This window comes from Petromyzon marinus, chromosome 15 (genome assembly GCF_048934315.1).
Source record: "Petromyzon marinus isolate PM22_M1 ecotype Great Lakes invasive population chromosome 15, UKy_Petmar_22M1.pri1.0, whole genome shotgun sequence".
Taxonomy (NCBI): Eukaryota; Metazoa; Chordata; class Hyperoartia; order Petromyzontiformes; family Petromyzontidae; genus Petromyzon; species Petromyzon marinus.
Genome location: NC_133681.1, coordinates 14,624,848 through 14,639,717, shown reverse-complemented (window position 1 = coordinate 14,639,717; position 14,870 = coordinate 14,624,848). Strand labels below are relative to the sequence as shown.

The window sequence follows — 14,870 nt, the reverse complement described above, 5'->3', positions numbered from 1 at the left end:
GTGGGACAAAATCCCTCCTGAGATGTGTGCAAACCTGATGGCCAACTACAAAAAAAACGTCTGACCTCAGTGATTGCCAATAAGGGGTTTGCCACCAAGTACTAAGTCATGTTTTGCAGAGGGGTCAAATACTTATTTTCCTCATTAAAATGCAAATCAATTTACATGCGTTTTTCTGGATTTTTGTTGTTGTTATTCCGTCTCTCACTGTTCAAATAAACCTACCATTAAAATTATAGACTGATCATTTCTTTGTCAGTGGGCAAACGTACAAATTCAGCAGGGCATCAAAAACTTTTTTTCCCTCACTGTATATTCACGCAATCTATTTTTAAAAAACACTATTACAGACCTTTAAATGTTTTGGGGAGTGACCATTTAAGTACAGACGTGTCACACAACAGCAGCAGCTGTGACGCAAGAGCAACCGCTCGCAAGGACGTGGTGTCACGCGCTTGCTTCGGGACTGAGAAAAGTTAATAAATACAGTCATACCTTTGCCCAACGCTGTTTTATCAGAACGTGTGTTTCGTCCATACGCGATTTACTCAACATCTGTTTTCTGGAACACGGGGTTGACGTTTTGGCTATGCACGGGTTACTTGAGGTCTGTTCTCTGGAACAAGGAGGATGAAGTTTCGGCTGTACGTGGTTTGACGCTGCCAAGATTCTCAGAAGTAGTGCGCCGTACGACTGTACGGTTACAGTAGACGCAGCGCGTGGATATCTCATCACTAAGTTCCCTCCCCAACACTCTCACGTGGTCTCGTATCAAGGGGGCCCAAGCCCCTTCTAACACCCCCACCATTCATCGTTACTGAAATGGACGTTTTCAGTTTCACTTGTATATATATTTTTTTGCGTGTGTGTGATACCAACCGGGGGAAAAAAATATAAGTTAAACAAAGAGGGAACGGTGATCATTTCGGACCCAGGAACGCAACCCGATTTTTCACATAAGGTCTATTATCTGTCGAACATGGTTTTGCCCAAACATGGCATTTTCCAGGAACATAACCCCCTTCTCTGGCACGTGTCGTGATGGGTACTGCAAGATTCGACCATGTCCGTCCAGTGCTCGGCAGACTGCATCATTGGCTTCCAGTTGCCGAACAAATACATTCTAAGGTTGCACTCATTACACGCAAAGTGCTTGCCAAAAATGAATCCCAATACCTCGCTGATCTCAAGGAACATAAACCATCATACGAACTCCGGTTATCCTCACAGCGAATTTTGCCTATCAAATAAAGAAGGTCACCGCATTGCGCGCTTTCAGATGCGCTTCTGGAAATATCTTCCTTCCAATATTAGGAAGCTACTGGAGCTATGCACTTTTAAATCTAGATTGAAATCTCATTTCTTTCAAACTGCTTTTTGTGTTTAGTTTGTTGCCCTTCCCCCGCACGTTCGATTAGTGTGGTAGGCCATGCACACTTCGAAAGAAGTTCAACAGACAAGACATACATACTTTGGCTGAGGTATTACCGTGTTTGAGGGTCACGCGCAAATAGGACTTATGGTGCAATGTCACGACACTGGCTTCTGACACGCCGCATGACAACGTCCGACGGCACCTCTCTGTTCCGCTCTTGCACGCGCTGCTGGTAGAAAGCTGCTCCGTCGCGCGCGTCACAACGAGTGCTCACGCCACGGAGCCCCCGTGCCCTGCGATTTCCAAGTCCATGTGCAGCAACTCAGCGTTTTTTCCCACCTCACTGTTTGGCGTTTCATTTGGGATTTCAAAAGTTACGAGCTACAGCGCTTCGCGCACGGAAGAACATCCTGTTGTGTCTGACAAGCAAGCAATACATTGAATGTACATGGGTTGAGGAAAAGTCTGGCTTTCTGGGCTTGTGCATATTCACACTGAAATGGCATTACAGCCTTTCATGTTCCCTTTATATGTGATTTTTTTCACTTAAATTCCCACATGGCACATGGCACTGGGTAATTTAATCTTCTGAACGCTTGTAACTGCGAGCGGGAGTCTAATTATATGGCACGTATATAACTCACAGCTCAAGAATGGCATTTGCAGGGACTCTAGCAAGGTTGTTAAAATGTGTTGCTTGCTCATCTTGACAGCATATCAACTGCAAATTACATCCGGAGTTTGAGGCTATTTAAAGCACCAGCAGTGTCTGCTCACCATGCACAGGCATTGCAATTATAAAACAAAATTAGCCTTTGTTGATTCATCCAGGAAGGTGGCTTTTTTTTCAAGCTTACTCATATTTTTTTTGCATCTTCAGTCCCATGCAAAACACAGTTTACGATAAGAATCTCGCTTCTATGGTGCAGTCAAAGCGCACCTCCAAGCCACAAAGGTTTGGTTCTTTCAAAATATATTCGCCTCCTTCATAAATTATTCGTCCAAATATTTGGGGCTTACAATCAAAATCTGCAATTAAAAACCAACAACAAAACTGCGTTGTTGCGATTCCCAGATGTCTCTGGGATCAAGGCACTGAGCCAGCACTGCTGGGACCCTAGGTTTGAATCCAGGTTTAAGCCACCCGTGATTTCATTGGGTTCTCATATTTAGTGAATTGATGGTCTCAACCCGATCGCCAAATAACTACACAAAACACAACAAACATTATATTTGCATTTGCACTTAATTTTGCTCAATTCCAGCTCTGAAGGTGGAAAACATTGGTTAGACCACCGTGTCACAAACACATTTCCCTCTGGAGCAGGAAATGTGACAAAGTGCATTTCCCTCTTGTGTATGGATATAAAGTCATTTTAAAGGATTCCTAAATGGTTCCTTAAAATGTGCTTCTGTGCGTCATACTCTAACATGGCATTGCACTGCTCAGAGGATTCGAAATGGATACTTCTTCTCATACATGACACTAATAGCATAATCTATCTATTATGAAAGCCGGGCGTTCAGTGTGTCCGTTCGTCCGTCAACTAAAATATAAGATCCTTTCAGAAGGCTTGAATCAAAAAGTTATAGAAAGTGGGAGTAAAATTTTGATCCAACAGCTTTCCAAAAATTGCCAAACCCCCCCCTATAAAAAATGTTCACTCCCCCCCAAAATTTATTTTGTAGGCATATATACATACACACCCTACATACAATAGAGTCAGTAGTATCTGCACACATTTGGGGGGGGGAGAAGAGGACATCAGTGGGGGTGACGGGCAGAGCACCGAGAAGCCCTCCAAAGGAGCTAGGATAATGCGGACGTAGGCCGGCGAAATTCGGGTTGGGATAAATGTAAACACTTTACTTTTACCGCTGATTAAGAGTTAGTAAGCGTGGACATTTTCGTGGTCATGACTAGTTCCAAAGCCAGCTGGGGTGGAGCAGGTGGACACAATTTAAACAGATGCAACAAATGGAGCCAAAATTAAGCAAGATATACTTCTGCATCACGATTGGGATTTTCAGTATGCAGGACACTGGCTTATTTTGGGGGAACAGTGCCCCCCCAGGCCCTCCTGTCACTGTTGGTTTGGCCATTACTGACAATCCACTGCATCCAATTATGACTGGTTCCATGAATAATGCCTCCGATATTTCTAACACTAGAACTTCCGCGACCTACGGCCACATTCAGTGGGTGACCTGGGGGCCTTTTCCCGTGTTGCCCCCAAGCTGTGAAATTCACTTCCATCGAATATTGGATAATGTTGAGTCCCTCGGTTTATTTAAATCCCGCCTTAAGAAATTTTACTTAAAGGCCTTTTCGTCTGGTTAATTTGGTTATGTGCTTTGGGAGTGTGGGGAGGTATTTGTACCTGTGGTTAAATCATTAGCATTGCGTGCTTATATTAGGTTTTATAATTGCGTCAGTTATTTACTTGCTTGCTTTTAGCCCTCTGTGTGAAACGCGCTTTATAAATGTAAATTATTATTATTATAAATTCAGGTAGGCGGGTCAACAATTTTTTGGGAACACTTTGGATCAACTTTTTACCCCCACTTTCTATAACTCTTTGATTCAGGCCTTCTGAAAGGCTCTTGTAATTTAGTTGACGGACAAATAGACAAACAGAATGACGGGTTTTCATATGTTTACACGTATGCATTTCTTAGAGGCGTACATGAATCGAATGTCCATAATCGGCAAGTGCATCCAGATGTTCACATGGTAGTTCTCGGGCCAATGCGGCAATACGGGAGCACACACCAGCCTGGGAAGCTCAGAGGCCATTTCACCATTTGCGCGGACGATGCTAGGTACACTTTTCATCTGTCCAGCCCTTTTGAAAGACAGCCTGTGTGGACAACATTTTAAACACGATGCTTGTGAACAGCATGCCATTTGAAATGTAACGATTATTTAAATGACGCCCGTGACTTATATTGTGAAGGGAAAGCTGATCCTGGTTCCATGTTGGGGCAAGTGCATATAAGTTGGTGGAAGCTATGTTGCAAAATGACAAGTGTCAATTGCATTCCCATTTATGAAAGCTTAAGATTTTTGTATCATTGCTACATGTTATTGATAAATAAAAATAGCAGGCATTAGTTGCATGGCGTTGTGTGACTCAAACCTGATAATTGCCCAGTTTAGCAATTCACCATGAAAGTCTTCTAATTTTTATTTCATAGTATTCCCACAACACCTCTGCCCATTACAACGTGATAATGAAAGTGTTGAGTCATTATCTCAAAATCCCCATTGCTCTCTCTCCAGTCGACTGAAGTCAGTTAATTACAAATGAAGCACCATCTCACAATTCTACACAACGCAAGCTGAAATAAATGCACGGAACTTTCTTTTACTGCACCGATGTAGCGTCTGACGTTTAATTGCGTGCGTGATCATTGCACGGGAACACGACTTGCACACGTGCTCTGTAAGCAGAGAACTATCAAACCTAGATTCGAAAATTCATTTCTTTAGAACTGCTTTGTTGTGTTTAGTTTGTTGTCCTGCCTCTGCACCCCCTTGGCTATGTACGGCACGAAAGAAAGTCAACAACAACATACGTTCACCCCTCCAGAGATTTTATGCATTGTCACAATAGTGATTACATTTTTTTATTTTAAATCGATTCTTCGTTTGTCACATTTTTACCATCTAGTTAGAGTTGTTTGGCCTTTTTTCGTGCGAATTTGTACAGTTTTGTTTGCACCGTTTGCCTAAATGTAAATGTTGCATGCTATTTAGATCTAATGTGAACCAGGTACAATGGGAGTGCAGTGGTTTAGCGCAATGAACTATGAACCGGAGTTTGATTCCCCGCCACAGCTGACGCGAGTGGTGAGTCTGATCTGAACAAGTCCTGGGAAACTTCACCCCCCACCCTCAATTATTTCAGTGAAATTCATACTGACCAGCACTAACCAGCTGGTTGAAGTGTGGCCAAACAGCCCAAGTGACCAGCACAGATTATTCTTATCACAATAAATATTACCATGAATCATCTATAATTATTTTTTCACATGCATAATTCAATGCATGTCTTGTGAGAATGAAAAAAAATACTGTAATCAATACATTGATGCACTGTTACGTGCACTACTACTGCTCTGCTCTGTTCAAGGTGGGCAATTTCAATATTTTCAAGCTCTGCTACAGGTCAGCCACATGTGAGCTGAGGGGCAAGAAACCATGAATTTATCGGTGTGCATCAGGCTGCTATCATCTTTTTGTGAGCTATGCACAACTGATTTTAAAAGGAAAGCGTGCGTACCTTCTTGCAGGATAATGCCACGTACATAACGGTTGCTTAACTTTGCCATGCATCGACGGGCAACTGCAAAGGGGAGTGCTTGCATTTCAGTGTCAATAAGTGATTGGAATGGCCCACGACAGTGTATTTCCCATGTGTTTGCTAATTGCACACTATGAATTTCACTGGAAAAAACTCAGCCTCAGAGGTGCTCCTGCTGCCATTTGTACACCCCTCCATCCCCAGACAATGTCAGAGATGTTGAATTACCCAGGAAGGCCTCAACGCCCATTCAGGAGGGTCCTACCAAGTTTTCACAGTAGGGGGCGATGTTGCTGTGCCTAACCCTAATTGAGTCATTTTTTCATCATTGGAATATTTGGCCAATGCCAAGTATAATGTATGGGGGGGGGGGTATCTATTGGGGGAAAAAAAACCAGAGGAGCTGGAGGAAACCCATGCAGAACAGGGGGAGAACATACACATTCCACACAGGCACCCGAGTTGGGAATTGAACTCGGGGATTTCTTGCTGTAGGACACAAGTGTTAGTACTGCGTCACCCTCCCACAGGAATAATTTCAATTAATTTATATTCAGCTTCTTCTGTTTCATGTGGACACGTATCGCCCTCTCCTCATTCCATTGCTGGATGAGAGCCTGTCCACACCATGCAGGCTACTGGTGTTATTTGACCATACTTCACCATGCCGGTTAGGTGTGGCATGTTCAAAGATGGGAAAAAATAGACTTAGGAGCATAGGCGTACAGTATAACAATGGATTTTGGTTTCACTGCCCTCCGCTGTATATCCCAGACAGCCCTACGGCAAGCTAAATCAGGGCTGGGACCCTGCTTAGCTTCCAAGATGAGGTGAGATGGAACAACATTTCTTTGTAATTTTTTGTTCATTAGCCTGCTTTCACGAGACCAACTTTGACGATCGGTATGAAGAGCGGTGGAGCCCGAAATCTATTTCCCCCCACGCAAATCAATCGTTGTTCAACTTTGAACGAGACGCACGCGCGCGAGACCACCACCGCGTCTGCGAGGTACGCGCAGCTGCCTCGTCCGGAACGGTCATCCCGTCTCTGGCACGTTGCACAATGGCCGGGTTCAGGATACTGCGTGGCTATAGAGGGCGGGCGGTGTGCGTACAGCGACAGCAGGCATCATACCTCAAACCCATCGCTGATGTGGGGGACTTTACTCTGAATGCCTGCAGTGTTTTGCTATTTCAGACAATTTTGCCCTCGGGATGACGACATTCTCTCCGCTGCAGACCCCATTTTGTGCCCTAACCTCTATTTTACTGTAAAACCTCTGAACTCAACCACGTGCCCATCTCCCCAACCTCGTTCATTTCCCAGACCGGTCACAATAGTTTCGTGTCTTCCTGCAATCCAACAACAAAAATCAAACACTGAGAGAGGCGCAAGCGTTGCCTGTTTGGTACGGCATTATTTATCTGTCTACCCAGGAAAACCTAGTTTTCATGCGGATCAAGCTATGGGATGTTTAGCCAATTCCTTTAACTGAACACATTATTGTATAGTGGCAACCCACATATGTGAATGCTCTTCATTCAAAGGCCATGCAAATAGACTACCAGAAATGGACTTGTATTTGTCTCCTAAAAGCAGCACCTGTTTTCGCTCCAAGTGAGAGTCTTGTGAGAACACATCTTGAGACACCACTGCATTCAGACGTTATATTTGAGCCGGTGGCTATCACAAGCATGTGCGCAGAGCATGTGCAAGAATGGCCGATGCCGTCTTGACTGTTGACATGCCAAGCGTGCTAGGATTCCTGTTATTCTTTAACCGTTAAAGACATCTTCCTGCATATACATCATCCTGCATTGCAAATATATATTGTATTTATATTCGTGACTTTACCGAAAGAACCAAGAATATGAATCCCCGCAGTCACGAAAGCTTTAAATCAAAATACATTGTATTGCATAGTGATACTGTGCTCTCTCTTGGCATGGATGTATGTTAAACTTATTTTGGACCGTACATAGCCAACTGTGCTAATCGGAGGCGTGGGAGTGTGTGATCCATCACATCAAGGCATCTGAATCTCAGGAGTTACCCTCAGCCCACTGTGCATGTGATCTATGCGGAAAGGTGTGTCGTTCAAAACGCTGGTCTTGCTTGTCGCAGGCGAACCCACAGGAATCAAACGCAACAACCACATAAGATGACGAAAGATTGCGGACTCCCGATGCAAGAGGGGTCATCGTCCTTGGGAACGGACTGCATGATGGTGACGTCAAGGCAAAAACATTGTCAATACAAATTAATGTGAATTCCCTTTACCTAAAAAAAGTCTGACTTTATTCGTGAGCCTTTCTTTTCTTTATTTCAGGAGGACCCCGTATTAGGACCCCGTATTAGGATGTCGGTCAATTCCATGAGTGATTACGAGTGGCTGCAAATTTCCTACGTGCTAAAATGCGTGTGTTTTGGGCAGATGGGAGAAAACTAAGTGCCTGAATAAAACTCATGCATTTGAATGGATAACGCTAAAAGTTCCACACAGATGGATTAAATTCAGACCCAAACTGTTGACTCCGTCCATGGGTCCAACCTATTGCTGTACTGTCATCTCCGAGCCACCTTGCAGCCCCTTTCGCCTACAGCACCTCCTCGTTATGCATTGTTCGTCTTCCATACGAGTACTAGCCTCACTCAACCCTGCTTGGCTTCGGAGATCTGACGAGGTTGGGCACAGTCACTGTTATTTGGTTACGCGCATTGCAATCGAATACGATGGATTTGCTCGTGTGGTCATTTTCATGGGAAGTTTGTTTAAGGCTATTCACGTTCATAGTGAAATGTGTGGCAGTATCTACATAAAGACAAAGGGATCAACATCCATTGAAAAAAAACCATGCAAGCCAAAACTATATGCAAAAAGATAAAAAAAATCCATAAAAAAACCTCACATCTGTTATCTTATTGATGAGTAATGAATGCTGGTACATAGGCTGTGTGGACTGAGCTGTCCAACACGACTTTGAACTTTGTTCATGAGAAGGAAGCAACCTCACTAGAGTGCTGTGCCGGAGAGGTTGTCCATGACTTGTTCTTATTTGTTTTTTAACAAAGTCTCATATGGATAGCCTCGGAAACACCGCCTAGGTATGTATCTACAAGATAATTGCTGTTACCTTTTTGGTTGGAATATAAATATCTGCCTTTCGTGTGGAGTGGTGGAAGAGTGGTTCACAAAATGAACACAGTGACCTGGTTCCGATGCCTGGCCACAGTTAACGCCCGCGGCGAGTGATATCTCAAAAGGTTGTGGGTCCCCTCCTGTTTCAAAAAGCCTCACTGATCAGCATGGCGAAGTACGGTCAAACAACCCCATGACGTACACAGTACGGGGAGTCCTTGATCCATCGGTGGATTGACAAAGGGCTCTAAATGATTGCTATTGAGTTCTTCATATTTTCCTTTAACATATGTTGAAGGGTGATTAGCGCGGTTGGCTACGTATGGTGCGAAAGAAGTTCAACATGCATAAACCATCACGCGAACTCCGGTCGTCCTCGCAGCGTGCTTTTGGCTGGCAATCGAACAAAGACTGTCGCTGCATCGCGTGCGTTCAGATGCTCTCCTGAGGCCGTCTGGAACGCTCTTCCTTCCAATATTACGAATCCGCTGGGACTACGCACTTCTAAATACAAATTGACAAATAATGTCTTTTTGTGTTTAACGTGTTGTCCTTTCCCCCTGCACCCACGATTAGCGCACGAAAGAAGCCCAACGTACCGTTACATACATTATCTCACCCCCCCCCCACCCCCTCCGCTCCCTGTTGCCCGGCAGGACATGAACGGGCAGTACGGCTCCCTGCGGGACTCCGCGTACGAGTCGCAGGCGGTGGAGGCGCTGGACCTGCCGGGCTGCTTCCGCACGCGCAGCCACAGCTACCTACGCGCGATCCAGGCGGGCTTTGTGCAGGAGGGCGACTGCCTGCTGCTATCGCGTCCCTCCGTCTCCTCCTGCACGCCCCCCGTGCCGGCACCGCGCAGCGGCGTCCCGCGGCCCAGCACGCGTGAGTGTCCGCGGTGGGAGGGGCAGGAGGGGGGGGGGGGGGCTTTCGTGTCGAGCGGTGGAGATGGGGGGGGGGAAGCCAAAAAACAGACGTGGTTTTTTTTTAAATATGCCCGAACGTGGAGGCTGTAAATGGGTGCCATGGAGATGCCATGTGGCTGGCTGGCTGGCTTATAAGCGCTTGCGGATTTTGGTGAGGTCACAGGAGCTACATTTGAGCTGGAGCAGTGGCTTGGCTTTTTGTTGTAACGTTCTGAGCCACCCCTACTGGACATCTGTGACAAAGAGCTTTATAGCTCATCGGACTCCTCCAGTATAAATAAATATACCGATTCTGGTTTGCATGGCCCCTGGTGCAAGAAATGAAATGGACCCTCCCTTATCACGGCCCAATTTAATTCCTCTTCATAGCCCGGTGATTGTGGGCCCCCATACAGTTGCACTGCCTAGTCACTCAATAGCTACGCCACTGAAGAAATCCCAGACATGGGTGCTATGGGCGTCCCTGCGTGAACTTTGATTCATCATCCACAAGAAAATTTAAATTGCTGGGTCTCAAGGGCCCTTTGATATGACACGGGATATCCTTTATTGAGCATGACCGAAATGCCGAGAGAAAAGACACACAATATATACGGTTTTTTTTGTTCGTTGGATATATATTTCAAACCTCCACTTGATTACACAGTTTGCTTTCTGTGACGTTCCTCAATTAAATACTATGGAGTAGTGAAAGAATGACAAAACCCCCGAAGCAACAAAGAGCACTTATAGATGCATATGCTACGTCTCTCTGGCTATTCGACACCCTTGCAGCTTCATTAATTAAATAAAAAATGTAACGTGGAAGAGTAGGCCAATATCATAAATAGCTCTCTCGAGGCTATCTAGAACTCCCCATAGCAGAGGCCCTTCTGCCAACAGTGGCATGGGTAATTTGAAGGGCTGCACTTTTATCCGACTGTAATGATTTTTTTTTTAAATCAGGCTCAGATGCTCGCTCCTTTGTAGTGCCCTGGTGATGTCAAAGCCTTGAAGCATTCTTTAAATGTATGGGAATGACATCATAGTGACTCATTACAACGATGTTTACGCCTCACCATGACTTAAGTATATATGTTTTAATTCAATAAGCTTCAGTCTCAAGCTGTACTAAACCATGCCTGTTTACATGTTAGTAGAGTTGTTTAGAGTAATTTTACTTGTTGCACGGATTATCCCATTTAGCCATTTGCCGGCTGTTTCACAAGGTACGATTCATGTTACTTGAGCACAGAAATGAAAAAAAAACTAAGACAAAAACATTAAGATCGTAAAGAACGAGTTCCGGGACCTTAAGGAATATTGCACAACTAACGGGGTATTTAACGAAACACGCGTGAATAATAAAACTGTGCAAATATAAAATGAGAGCAAGAGGTGGCAGAAAAAATGTGGAACATGTGTAGTGACATCAGGGATGTCACTGTATGGTGTCACTGTATGGCGCCGACCCGAAAGGGCCGTGCCTTTTGATGTTCCTACATCGTGGACATCACCGTGTGGGTGGCTGTAACACCAGCCCTAGCGGGGACAGCACCGTGTGGGTGGCTGTGTGTAGTACCAGCCCTAGCGTGGACAGCACCGTGAGGGTGGCTGTGTGTAACACCAGCCCTAGCGTGGACAGCACCGTGTGGGTGGCTGTGTGTAACACCAGCACTAGCGTGGACAGCACCGTGAGGGTGGCTGTGTGTAACACCAGCCCTAGCGTGGACAGCACCGTGTGGGTGGCTGTGTGTAGCACCAGCCCTAGCGGGGACAGCACCGTGAGGGTGGCTGTGTGTAGCACCAGCCCTAGCGTGGACAGCACCGTGTGGGTGGCTGTGTGTGACACCAGCCCTAGCGGGGACAGCACCGTGTGGGTGTCTGTGTGTAACACCAGCCCCAGCGTGGACAGCACCGTGAGGGTGGCTGTGTGTAACACCAGCCCTAGCGTGGACAGCACCGTGTGGGTGGCTGTGTGTAACACCAGCCCCAGCGTGGACAGCACCGTGTGGGTGTCTGTGTGTAACACCAGCCCCAGCGTGGACAGCACCGTGAGGGTGGCTGTGTGTAACACCAGCCCTAGCGTGGACAGCACCGTGTGGGTGGCTGTAACACCAGCCCTAGCGTGGACAGCACCGTGTGGGTGGCTGTGTGTAACACCAGCCCTAGCGTGGACAGCACCGTGAGGGTGGCTGTGTGTAACACCAGCCCTAGCGTGGACAGCACCGTGTGGGTGGCTGTGTGTAACACCAGCCCTAGCGTGGACAGCACCGTGTGGGTGGCTGTGTGTAGTACCAGCCCTAGCGGGGCTTGGTGAGCACTGGAATAGTGCGGGCACCACGCACAGCGTGTGGTAGAGGCTCCTACGAGGGGGAGGGGGTGAGCGTCAGCCCAGGGGCAGGGTTGCCCCGGGCCATGGCACTCTGGTTGACCCCGTAGACACGTGATCCTGAGTGTCCACACAGGGGGCCTTTGGTGGGGGGGGCTAGTGGGTGATCACGTGTCAGGGGAGAGCTCTTGAGAAGGATCGAGAGGGAACGAGAATGTTCGAGAAGGCGGGCGGGGCCGTGGGCGGAGCGGCCCCGACCGTAGAGGGATATAAGGCGGGTCCCTGAGAGGGAACGAGCGGAGAGAGCGGAGCGAGCGCAGCGTGGCAGAGCACGCTAGCAGCAGAGAGGCTAGCAGATTGAGAGAGAGCAGGCTAGCAGTGGAGAGGCTGGGAGAGAGAGAGAGAGCGGAGTGAGCGGAGCAAAGCAGGCGAACAGCGCAAGCGGATGAGTTGCGACGGAGTCACGTGGTGGTGTTGAACGCGAGGAGTTCTGCTCGAATAAAAGTGACACAGGAGAAAAAAACAAGTTGTCCGTGTGAAATAACAGCACTACACATGTGCAAGCAAACTCTGTATAACAGTGACATAAACACACGTGACTCGAAAAATACAGGGCAATAGTCTCGCTATCGCAGAATGTATAATTGTACCATGATCGGTCTATTTATCATCAGGCGTTTTACCAGATAACGTTGGTTGAAATCACCAGCGAAACGACATAATTGATGGTAAATGTTGTGGGTTTGCTCTCGAACACACCGGTGTGCTGAAGTCGTAACTAATTGGCATGCTCTGCTTACATAACAAACCTTATTGATTGGCTGCGTCAGGTGGAGGTGGGTGTACGACACCGTTACATTTACGCGAAATACCCTAACAAACGTTATCAGAAATAATATTTGTCGCGAAAGACTACGTGTTCAACGTGAGAGATGTTCGTTTTTGGGTCGTGTCTTCCTCCAAGTACAGCCTTTTTACCCTGGAGGGGACCCATTTGCCTCCCAAATGTGTGGAGGTCTGAGAAGCACTCAGGTTTATTTGCTGCCAATGGAGCATAGCTTGAGGATTATTGCTCTGGACAATACCGAGCATCTGTCGAACCAAGTTGTCGCTTTACGGAGTGCTTTTGAGCTGAATGCATTTTGTATGGCTTTTACTGGTAGCAACCTCCTGGTTTTACACCAGCCCACAGGGGATTATTGTGTCCGTCCGTCGTGCATCCAAAAATGGGAGGGGTGGAGAGGGGAGGGTGGGAAGTGTGGGGAGGGGCTGGGTGGGGATAGTGGGGAGGGGCTGGGTGGGCTGGGTGGGGAGGGGCTGGTCACCCCGTGGTGCCCTTATAAAACGCAAACGTTTAACCTACTCACGCTGGCTTGTGCCCGCCCTCACAGTCGGGCATATTTGCGGAATACACCACGTTGTGCCGCCGTTGTCCCTGGCCATTGACCGAGAAACCCAACGTTCCTACCAGCTCCCTCCGCAGGAATGTGTTTTATTATCTTCGTGGTAATGTGACCACCACAGGAGGCTCTTGCGGGCAAGTCTTTTATTTTTATGAGCTCACATTACAGCATTTCATTACTTTATATTCTGTGAACATTTATCTCACTAATTGGAACGTTAAAAATAATTATGCCTACATTATATATATGCATGTATAACTTATTCATGCAATTTTCCATATGGTATTTAATTCAAATCTATAACATCTAATAAACATAGCTGGTTGTGAGTTCCAGAAGGGCTAAGTAGTTGAAGTTATAATTGAGTCAATATTTCTAACGATAAAATACAAATACATAATTTTAGACTTTGAGCTCCTCACATTTGGGAAGGAAAACTGTTCAACTTTAAAATATTTTTGAATCTGCACTGATGAGGGTTTGCATTTGGACATTATCAAGGATGATTGATCCACACATGACATCAGACAAAATCCAAAAATCTAAAACCGTCGTTCTGGTTTGCAATATCTTGGAGACAACATTTATTTTTGCCTCATAATTTTTTTCTTTTTTTAAACTAGCCTTCGGAAAGTTTTCTACCTGAACAATGTAAAGCGTACTGAATGTCAGTATGACATTAGTTGTTTGAAAGCAAATTTATTCAGGAAAATTTTGGAAAAATATGCAACTGAAGCTGATGAAAGATGGATATATATTATTAAACGAATCAAAACGCATGTAGTACTTGTGTCAGATAACAGCACGCAGTATTCTGATATTCATATTTTTTTCATACATATTTGTATTTAAGTGGAGCACAATTATTAAGCACAACAGACCACAATGAGGTTTCAGAGCACTGTATAGTGTAAGAAAAATAACTTTTCATAAAAGTCACAAAACACATACGTAAGAAATAATACAGAGTATAATATATCAATGGCAAGGTTATTAATCATAAAAGTACAGGGAGTGTTGCAAGTGTGGTGGGTGAAACCTAAGTTCGATTTCAAACCACAGCTAACATCAGTGGCGTGGCTTCTCCCATGGAAATTTCTAGCAGCCAAATACCCTAAAATCTAAATGCACGTTTCTAAATGCAAATGAAAAACCGGAAGACCCGGAGGAAAATCCATGCAACCACAGGGAGAACATGCAAACTCCAAATATACAGCAGACGTCAGGGTCATGATCGAACCCACAACCTGCTGTGTACCAGGCGAGGTAATCAACATCTCGCCACCGTGGCGCCCCAAGTTGTCATAGCGTCGGGTCACCGGTACCTGAAATTAAATGCCGTTCTGTATAAAAACCGGTCCGAATGCCTCCAAAGATAAATTCAATCGTTATTCAACTCTGAAAATGT

At 45.8% G+C, this 14,870-nt stretch overlaps 1 protein-coding gene across 1 annotated transcript in view; it reads left to right on the top strand.

Annotated features, from left to right (window-relative positions):
• Positions 1-14,870, top strand: part of LOC116942715 (disks large-associated protein 2-like) — a 90,108-nt gene that overhangs the window by 10,939 nt on the left and 64,299 nt on the right. Inside the window, exon 4 of the mRNA XM_032954992.2 lies at positions 9,479-9,707. Within this exon, the coding sequence (XP_032810883.2) occupies positions 9,479-9,707 (229 nt within the window). The remainder of the gene's footprint in view (positions 1-9,478; positions 9,708-14,870) is intronic.